The sequence below is a fragment of the Asparagus officinalis genome, unplaced genomic scaffold, assembly GCF_001876935.1.
Source record: "Asparagus officinalis unplaced genomic scaffold, Aspof.V1 AsparagusV1_Un465, whole genome shotgun sequence".
In the NCBI taxonomy this organism is placed as follows: Eukaryota; Viridiplantae; Streptophyta; class Magnoliopsida; order Asparagales; family Asparagaceae; genus Asparagus; species Asparagus officinalis.
In genome coordinates, this window is record NW_017972730.1 from 21,649 (window position 1) to 31,814 (window position 10,166).

A 10,166-nucleotide genomic window follows, 5' to 3' on the forward strand; every position below is an offset into this window, starting at 1 on the left:
CGCGTTGGTTAATATACGCATGCTGATCGATGCGCGCGGGCTGATTGACGTGTGCGCGTTGACCGGCGATCTTGAGGTGGTTTGACGTGCGCGCGCACGAGATGACTTGACGTACGCGCGCTGACCAGCGCGCACGAGTTGGTTGACGTGCGCGCGTTGACTGGCACGCACGAGTTGGTTGACGTGCGCGCGTTGACCGGCGTGAACGAACTGATTGACGTGCGCGCGTTGACCGGCGCGCACGAACTGATTGACGTGCGCGAGCTGATTAGGCGAATATTTTTTGACTCGTCCATTCATTGCTTCGAGTTTCATGTGGGCTCTTGTAGACAATTTTAGACGCCTACACTAATAGTGGACTACTGAATGAGAAGAGTGACATCTATAGCTTTGGGGTTGTGCTGTTGGAGGCCATTAACTAATAGTGGACTACTGAATGAGAAGAGTGACATCTATAGCTTTGGGGTTGTGCTGTTGGAGGCCATTACTGGGAGAGATCCTGTGGACTATAGCGAGTGACATCTATAGCTTTGGGGTTGTGCTGTTGGAGGCCATTACTGGGAGAGATCCTGTGGACTATAGCCGTCCTGCAAATGAGGTAAGAAAACGAACAACTTACTGATTTGGAGAGCATATTTATTTGTACAGCTCAGCAAGCTTAGGTTCCCTTTCTCTTGTCCCTTAATTACTAATAAAATGTCCAATAAGAATAGATATGTTATCGGTCATTTTTCTGCTTCCGTCTAGAAACTTCTCTACAACCTTAGGAAGCTTTTAGATTTCACCCAATTCGTGGCATGAAAATTTCCTTGTCTCTAAGGTATAAATTTGTATTCCCTCCTATCGGGACTATTAGGTTTGATTTTTCATTTGAGTCAATTCTCATCTCTAGGGCTGTTGGTTGTTCGTTTGTGTTGGTGATTCTTTAAGATTCCATTACTGAAGTTGGTGCATAAAGTCAATTACAACTATCAAAAAGGTTAACCGTATATTTTTTAAGTCCACAATTGTGATTAGTTGAGCGCTAAATTAGAAGTGCTTTTACTAATTTGGTGTCTAATTTGACCTAAATACTTAGCTATTACCAATGATACATGCACAAAGTTGGCTCCCACATGGTCTAGATATTACGTACCGAGAAATTCGGACAGTACATTTCTCCACAAACTGTTGTACCCATTTCACTTGGCTCCTTTTAGATCTTTTGGCTTGCAACCATTTATCCAACTTATTGGACCATATTAGTTGTCTCTACGTATGATGTTTTAGTTGTTTGTTCCATTAATTTCACTTTCTTGATTGATATTTATATGTTGGTTGCAGGTTAATCTAGTTGATTGGCTTAAGGTGATGGTTGGCAGTCGGCGGTCAGAAGAAGTGGTTGATCCAAGCATAGTAACAAGACCATCCACTAGAGCTCTGAAGAGAGCATTGTTGACAGCTTTGAGATGTGTTGATCCTGATTCAGAGAAAAGACCGAAAATGAGTCAGGTTGTGCGCATGTTAGAATCTGATGAAGCAATACATCGTGAGGTACCATTTCTAATCCATCCTATCTTCTTCTTTTATATCTACTTCAAATTGGATCATATAGGGAATTTATTGGTTTATAAAGATTTGTGTTAAAATGACACTTATCAGGTGGTAGAATGACAATATCTGAGTAAAAGTCTTTAAGCTCATAAAACCTGTACATTAGGTCATGCTACTAAAAAATTTTAACCCCGATGATCATTGAGTTTAGAAAATTTTACTTTTTGCTCATCTTTTTTATCTCTTGGTGGCGTTTTAATCGTTCAATGAAGTCTGAAGAGAGCATAATGTTCACATTTTTAACTAAAAATGGCGATTGTTGTTTCCAGGATCGAAGGCATAGGCGGAATCGTAGTGGGAGTACAGAGATTGAATCCCAGAGACAGAATTCCGACACAGACAAAAGTGACAACCCTGATTCTAAGATGAACACCAGGAGAAAAAGACCTTGATGATAACCGAACTCGATCTTTCGGCAAGTCTTTCAGGTCTAATTCCTCACATTCTTTGGTTTGGACTGCTGCGTCGTTTTGTCTGCAACAGGCTCCTCTCCCTCTACTGAACCCGACGCTAGAGGATCGAGATCAATGGAAATAGGAATAGTCTTTGTATATTCTTTTTCATTCTCTTTGGAGAGTAAATTGTTTCAGTGTGTAACTAGGGTGTGAGACAGTGAGAAGATTGCTTAAAACAATATGTACAGGGCTCAGAGAGATGAGATTGCTTTGTGAATGGTTGCCATTGTTCATAGAAAGTCACTTGGCCTGTCTCATATTGAAATGATGGTATTTATTTTTTGCCCCCTGTTGCCAGAGGAAATGATACTATGAAAGCATCATTGGTTATAAAATGTAGAACCTGAGCCATAAGCTCTGGTGATTGAATTAAGGGTTTCAAATAGTAGGCATACTTTCTTTTTAACTCATCGGGACAAAATTTTGGACATGGCTGAACTTTATATCTGGTTCCCTTCCTTGTAACTTAACATATAGATTCCTAAGGATGACTAAAAAATTTAGTTATCCTATTGCATACAGTAAAGCAAATTGCCCGCATCTATAGAAAAATTTAAAATATTCAGATAAATCAAACCACATTACACTTGTTTAGACTAAAAGCATTGCCAGCATGATAAATCTACTAGTCCACAGGAAAGTGCAGTGTCCTCCGCATAAACAATTGCCTGTTGCAGGTTATAAAAGAACCAGACAAAATAGAACCAACAGTTGTTGTGCTCGACTCTTACAAAGCTTGATGTTTCTCATTCTCTCCTTCAACAATGAAGATTGCGACAGTCGACCATCCTACGTGGTGAAATCTCCATATACACGTCACACTTGCATAACACTATGGATGACATGAAAGAGAAGGAGCAGAAGACTTCAGTACGAGAACAATATCAACTGTACATATGAATTCAATTATCAACGTGATTTATAGTCACGCTACAGAAAACTTGAACATTTTATCATTGAGCAGACCAAGTTAAACTCACATATTGCAGCACTGATTATTACACAAACGCACTGTCATCAGAAAGGGTAAAAAAACAAAAGGAACGGGAGTTTCACTAGACAACTTCACATGGATAACTGTATATTAACAAGAAAACGAATATTTCAAGCATATTTAGGTTTTTGAATAATATATAAGCACCCAAGAATAGTGGTGCATACATCTACAGGAAGTCAGCAAACAAGCTCTCAAGCTGGGTTATGCTAAAAAGAGCGCTCAACAAGAATGAGGCTGAAGGAATTCACAATCCATGGTTTTCGCCAGGAGGACCAGATCGAGCATTGAGTAGAGGCTGGAGAGCTTTGACAACGATGCTCATGTTGGGTCGGAAATCAGCTTCATATTGCACACACAAAGCAGCTACTGCAGCCAACTGTTTAACATTTTATCATTGAGCAGACCAAGTTAAACTCACATATTGCAGCACTGATTATTACACAAACGCACTGTCATCAGAAAGGGTAAAAAAACAAAAGGAACGGGAGTTTCACTAGACAACTTCACATGGATAACTGTATATTAACAAGAAAACGAATATTTCAAGCATATTTAGGTTTTTGAATAATATATAAGCACCCAAGAATAGTGGTGCATACATCTACAGGAAGTCAGCAAACAAGCTCTCAAGCTGGGTTATGCTAAAAAGAGCGCTCAACAAGAATGAGGCTGAAGGAATTCACAATCCATGGTTTTCGCCAGGAGGACCAGATCGAGCATTGAGTAGAGGCTGGAGAGCTTTGACAACGATGCTCATGTTGGGTCGGAAATCAGCTTCATATTGCACACACAAAGCAGCTACTGCAGCCAACTGTTTCAAACAAAATGTAGGAGCAGTTAGAAGGAGGAAGACTGTTGAATTCATTGCTACAGCCAGAAAATATGCCAAAAAAGCTTCAGTCACATTAAGTGCAATCATTTTAAGCTTCAGGCAAAAGAGTGCTTAATTTCACAAACTAAAATAAGATGAATACCGGTTGAACTTGACAGACTCGATCTTAACTTGGACAAAGAATACAATTTGGCTGCCGTAAGTGGTGGGAAAACAATGACCGGAAACATAAGACTTCAACAGTTATTTGGAAGGCGACTTAATGGTTAACACTAACCTTGTCATCAACCAAGTTTCAAGGCTCAAATGTATCTCTTAAAGCAAGTGCTACCTAGGAATTTCATGACGTAAAACATGATGCCTTGTCAAGGTTACAACTAAAGAATATTACATGATAGGGAAGTTTTCGATTGCCTTCACACTATAGAAATGCCAAAACTGCAATTATAGAACTATCAATCGTCGAACCAAACCAAGACCAGAAAAGGTTTTGATTGCCTTCACTCTATAAAGGCCAGAACTGTGCCTTCACTCTATAAAGGCCAGAACTGAAACCGTAAAACTCTCTCTATCAGACCAATCTGAGGCCCAAATATAGCAAAAAAAACCTCATTAACTCTGACGAATATTACCACTAAGGTGGCTAAGTTGAAAACACCAAGTTGGGTGATAAGTTAAGAGCCCTGACTAAGCTTTTGTTAAGAAAAAGAATGGAGTATTGCCTAACAGATTTAAAGCCATGTAACCCAAAGGGTATTGGAGCCTTGGACCAACAAATTCAACCTGTACTCCTCTGATCCCACATAAATCAATCCTTTTCTCCTTTTGTCTTTGATTCTTTACCATTAGAAGTTCTTGTGAACCAGATTCTACAACCTCAATGATCTCTGTCACGTATTCATCAGGATACCAATGGAAACTCTGAACTTTTAAAGATCTCTGTGAGTGTGAGCTAAACCTTCTACAATCATCATGAATTTCTGAACTGTTATCTGAATTAACTGGAGAACCCACTCAGATAAAACTGCAATCCCACTTGCGTCCCAATATGGCTACTAACTGCGGCAGGACCCACTACAACATAAATGTGCATTCTCAATCAAGAGTAGGTCGCTCCATGCATAAGCTTAGTCATTATCAGCTTGAGAAAAGCCTTTTCCTTTTGGTAAATATTTGGCTAAAGGTTCAGAAGCCCATATAACCTGAAGAGGAAACCTCTGGAGTTTTAGGTCCAACAATGTTTACTAACCATCCATATATTTCATCTATTCCATATCATGTGGAATTTTTTTTCCTTCTCATTTTGCCTTCGAGAATTTACTGCCTTCTTAACATCAATGCTTGTAAGGCAGGTTCAAGTCACAACCTCAACAAGGACATGGTTGACTTCGTAATCTACCATGTCAGGAGGTCCTACAAAAATCCACAGTCATACCACAAAGCTTTGTGATGAACAACTATATAATTAACGTTAAATATTCACATCCACTTGTAGCAACAGGATATAAATAATAAGCTCAAACAAAAGGACAAACCAGCACCTCAATAAATAACGAGCTTCCGGGAAAGATAAGGATCTTCAAACCTTTCTCTAATCAATATTCCAGAAGCCTAAGATCTCCAGAAAGAGACAAAAATGAAGATGAATGCGAAGAAACATAAGATTCTATAGTAATGGGCTTATCAGGGTGCTGGCATCAACAGCATGCATCACACTTCTATAGAAAAGCTTGTTCTGCTAAATGTATTAATCAACCAGTATATTCTACTTCCAGAGAAGACACAGATATAAATAAAGGTGAGGAAGAAAAAAGTAGAAGGAAGCAGGTTTTCTTCGGCAATCTTCCACTTCCTATTGTTGCAAGAAGGGTCATATAATGAGGGAGGAATTCTTAAGAAGGTTACTTTTAAAGACAAATAGGAAGGAGACCATAGCCAAAAGGATCACTCAAAAATATGCTCTGATCATCATAAACCTCAATACTTTGTACACATATTGCAGTAACTTTGAAACACATGCTTGGAATACTTAACTATCCAGTGTTGTAGTACAGTAGGGAAAAAATTTCTCAGATTATATAGGCATCAAACAGACATTAAGATCAAGGTCGAAAACAGAAGGGCTAATGAAAAGAAACTCATTTATTTACCTTTGCAACGGCCTTGGGAGGGTACTCTCCACCCAACCTTGTATCAACGCATTGCCTTACCTTGTCTTCACTAAGCCTTGGTGTTGCCTGGTCACATAATGATATATGTGAAACTTGAGACACGCAAAAAAGAACCAATTAAAAGAATAAGACTGCAAAAAGTGTTTACCCATGTGACAAGACTCTGTTGGCCTCGTGGTAATGTATGATCCACAGGTTTACGGCCAGTCAAGAGCTCCAAAAGTACTACACCAAAGCTGTAAACATCACTCTTGGAACTAAGCTGCCCAGTCATTGCATACCTGCCGCCAATGATGATGAATTTGAAATCAAACTTATTCTAGGGGCTTAGAGGATTCTAACAACATAGTATAGCTGGACGAGAAATTCATTTCCAAGGAGCAAGAGATAAAGAAATTACTCTGGAGCATGATAACCAAAGGTTCCAAGAACACGAGTTGAATGAAGACGTGCTGCCATATCAGGAGCTTGATTTGACAGATCAAAATCAGCTATTTTAGCTACATCATCATCAAATAGTAGTACATTGCTGGACTTAATATCACGATGTATGATATGAGGTTGTGCTTTCTCGTGCAGATATTCAAGTCCTTTAGCAGCCCCTACAGCGATTTTCACTCTTTGTGCCCATGACAAAACTGGACCTGGCTGTGCCCCCTTCACGCCTTTCCGCCCTGTATCAAAAAGTTTTCATCATGCTGCTTGTGATAACTAGAGCATAGTTACACTGCTGTGGAAAAATATTATAAACCATTCTCCATCATGTTAATTATACCAGCCGATTAAAACTAGGAGCCACTTTTTCATGAAGTAGGGTAGGTACATCTTCTAAATGGACTTAGTATCTTCATCTGGAAAAAGGAAGAAAGACCTAGCATACATGTATGGACAACTATAGAATTTAAATCGAAGGACATTTAACTGAACTGAGTCCTGATTCTTTCTCTGTATTTCAATGTAGGTCAAAGGTACGGCAGAATGAACTAAATACAGCTGACAATGCCCCAAAGAATCATACAGGCAAATAACTAGCAACTGCAAGAGAGAAGTACATGATAATGATAATAATAAAGCTTAAAATTAAATGCCACAACCAGCATGCCACATTCATTAAAATTCTTATTCGCCAATGTCACTTCCTAGCACCATACCCCTATTGTCCTATCTCAAGTAGCAAATGGAATATAAACAAAAGAAACTTGCATGCCAGAAAACTACCGAAACACTTAAGCAAAGGGGCTCTGCATATGTTTTATCAAGCAGTTTCAATACTCGCCCTCAAAAGCGCAAAAAGAAACCAAAACCATAGATAAATAAATAAATGAATAACTGGCATCAGCTTTTGGGCCATGCGAGACAGCATCCAACTCACTTGGCAAAGGCATAACGAAGAAAGGTTAACTATACGTTTTCTTCTTGTTCTTCATTTTTTTTTTGGGAATTTTTTTGGAATTTTATTTTAATGTTACAGGATAACCTTAAGAAATCAACTGCTCCAAAACCAATTGAAAAAAAAAGTTTACAACTGCTTAATATAATGGGTAATGAATCATGGGCCAATGATGTAAGTCAAGTAATCTTAACACTTGAGAGCTGGCAAGAAGATTAGCTGAAGCACACTAAATACAATCAGTCTACATTTCCACAACCAAGGAATGATTTAAGGAAATAAAAGATAGATGAAGAGAGAATAAAAATGATCAGATAATTGGAATTATGCAATCAAAACATAAGTTATTCAAACGCATGGGTGCATCAAAATGTCACTGGTTTTATTACTTTAACTTCCAACAATTTTTGGGTAACTTCTACGCAAATTTCCATTTCTTATGGATACTCGTTTGCTAAATGTTGCCACGCTGAGTTAATGTTTCTCTTTAGTTGAACAATTGATAAAGAAACACTTTACCTTTTCAAATTGAGTCTGTAATTTAAATGGATGATATATGAGAAGAATGGAGACACCTTAAAGTAGCATATGCAGTAAAATGAATTAAGTTTTTAAATGAAGTTTAAAGGAACGTGAATTGCCAATGCAACAAAGCTTACTTCCAAAGTAAATTCAAAAGCTTTACAAAACCTATGATGTTTTAAGTGAACATTGTTTTCAGAGTTACCATGTTTTGCTTTCAAAAAATATGAACAGATATGAGTTTGTTAATTAGACGAATTTATCTGAATCACATCCTTTTCTGGATTACGCTGCTGGTATGTCTTCCATGCCTTCTGTCCATACAAGGACTATATTCACTTAATATATCTGAGCCAACAAATAGATTGCTGCTACCTTGGCAATGTACAGAACATTACCTATAAACTTATGCTACAGGGCAATCCTTCAGTAAACCCGTTGAGACTAAAAGAAACCCCTAGGACAAGTACCGATTAAGGATACAGAATGAAGCTCCTTGAATCTGCAACAACTTATAACCTTGTCTAATTGGGCCACTAACCTAAGCATATAGCTGATGGACATAGAGATGCTTTCTTTCATTCTTTTAAAAGTTTACAGAAAGTAATTTTCAACGGAAGAAATTCAAATGATGTAACTTACATATTTCAACATCATCTAATTTCATCAACTCCAATCAAGATCTATTCCATCCAAATGACAATTGATCATCAATAGAATAATGACTTACCATGTAAGATGTCATGAAGGGATCCCATAGTTGCAAACTCGTAAGCAAGAACACGGAGATTTCCATCAATAGAGTAACCCAGTAGCTCAACAACATTTTCATGTTTCAACCTCGATACCATGGACACCTGTAACTAGTTATATCAGGGACCCATGATCAGACTAATTCAGTAACGCATGTCAATGAAAGGGCTTCCTGACCTGTGCCCGAAATTCTTGGTCCGGTTGTTTGCTGGCGTCTAACTTTTTAATAGCTGTAGCTCTCCCGTTTTTTAGGATTCCGTAATACACTCTACCATACGAACCCTCTCCAATTAGAGCATTGGTTCCAAAGTTGTCTGTTATTTCTTTCAATTCTTCAACAGGAATAGCAGGAACTGCGATAGGCTGGACTTTGACAGGTTGAGCACCTTTGGGAGCAGATTCTGAGGCACGATAACCGTCGTTTCCTGTGTGACGGTTATTCAAAATCATGGCAACATGTTAGATTAGAGACTAAGAAAGCAAATGCACAAAATGAATGTTGAATGGAAAATGTATGCTCTTAAAGCCTCAAGTCAAACACAGAGGATAAAAGCATAAACTAAGGCTAAATCCTAAAAGAATGGGAAGCATAAGATCATGCAAACTGATAGGCGCCCAAGCCTGCCATTTTCCACAAAATTGAAACCAAAAGGGAGGGATGTTCTAAGCAGAGCTGTTATGTATATAAAAACCATGCCACCAACAAGTTCAAATACTACCTTGACCAATAAATTACTGAAAGTAAGAAGAAAATGGAACGTTCGACAATCTCAGAAGAAAGAGCCGACTGATTACAGGAACATTACAATACAAACTGAAAGATTGACCCTTTTGGTTGCTTGCTGGAATTGTTGAAGAAGTTCATCTTAAACATGTTTCATTTGTAATTTAGCACCAAAATTCTGTTCGATCCGACTAACCCCGTTTTCTAATGGCAGGCCAACGTGACAGCCAATAGTATGAAAGTTAAATCTAATCTAGCTTAAGAGAAGCAAGAACCAACCCGTTGCATGGTGTGCAGTGAAAGGCCTTCCCGCATCAGTAGCTTGGTGAAAGTCTTCTTCTCCGCAGCATCCAAAACACGCCATAAATCCAATTAAGGAAGTCTTCCCCAAAGACAGCAACTTTGCTACTTTATAACCAAGAAAGTGATGCTGGAGGAGGAAAAAAACACATACGAGTCGCTGACAACAGTACGGGAAAAAACTCACGGTAGACAAATACAAGTTTTACATCATAATTAGAATCTCTGACAAAGATAAGACTAGCAAAAAAAACATGCTTTTTCAAACGGACAGTAAAAAAACACTTGATTTTGAATTGAAAATTAAAGTAGGGAAAAGAAAAATCGAGACCACAAGTACTGTCCCGGAGTAGTTTTATTTTGATGCTATAATTTATGAAAACCAATAAGAATTTGAAAAAAAAATCACGACCTTTTATTAGATAAGAG

At 38.3% G+C, this 10,166-nt stretch overlaps 2 protein-coding genes across 3 annotated transcripts; one reads left to right on the plus strand and one right to left on the minus strand.

The window, feature by feature from the left end:
* Window positions 1–436: 436 nt before the first annotated feature.
* LOC109827818 (probable receptor-like protein kinase At5g18500) lies at window positions 437–2,366 on the plus strand. The gene is made up of 3 exons (XM_020394835.1): window positions 437–598; window positions 1,324–1,533; window positions 1,863–2,366. Exons 1-3 carry the CDS (start codon window positions 437–439, stop codon window positions 1,983–1,985), a joined length of 495 nt encoding a protein of 164 aa, XP_020250424.1. The 3' UTR covers window positions 1,986–2,366.
* A 613-nt stretch (window positions 2,367–2,979) lies between these two features.
* On the minus strand, window positions 2,980–9,883 carry LOC109827819 (pto-interacting protein 1-like). 2 transcript variants are annotated; one of them, XM_020394836.1, is made up of 7 exons: window positions 9,717–9,883; window positions 8,891–9,138; window positions 8,691–8,817; window positions 6,449–6,722; window positions 6,197–6,329; window positions 6,028–6,114; window positions 2,980–3,421 (listed from the first exon to the last, which is right to left on the minus strand). In XM_020394836.1, exons 1-7 carry the CDS (start codon window positions 9,799–9,801, stop codon window positions 3,290–3,292), a joined length of 1,086 nt encoding a protein of 361 aa, XP_020250425.1. In that variant the 5' UTR covers window positions 9,802–9,883; the 3' UTR covers window positions 2,980–3,289. The 2 variants fall into 2 exon arrangements, with proteins under 2 accessions (XP_020250425.1, XP_020250426.1); XM_020394837.1 differs by lacking the exon at window positions 2,980–3,421 and adding an exon at window positions 3,511–3,856.
* Between the last annotated feature and the right edge of the window lie 283 nt (window positions 9,884–10,166).

Bases quoted from the DNA above. Each gene is read 5' to 3' on its own strand.
- LOC109827818 (XM_020394835.1), top strand. From the start codon at position 437: ATGAGAAGAGTGACATCTATAGCTTTGGGGTTGTGCTGTTGGAGGCCA. The intron at 599-1,323 runs GTAAGAAAACGA...TGTTGGTTGCAG, and splicing joins ATAGCCGTCCTGCAAATGAG to GTTAATCTAGTTGATTGGCT. The intron at 1,534-1,862 runs GTACCATTTCTA...TGTTGTTTCCAG, and splicing joins ATGAAGCAATACATCGTGAG to GATCGAAGGCATAGGCGGAA.
- LOC109827819 (XM_020394836.1), bottom strand. From the start codon at position 9,801: ATGGCGTGTTTTGGATGCTGCGGAGAAGAAGACTTTCACCAAGCTACT. The intron at 9,139-9,716 runs GTTGGTTCTTGC...ACCGTCACACAG, and splicing joins CACTGCACACCATGCAACGG to GAAACGACGGTTATCGTGCC. The intron at 6,115-6,196 runs GTAAACACTTTT...TTATGTGACCAG, and splicing joins AACAGAGTCTTGTCACATGG to GCAACACCAAGGCTTAGTGA.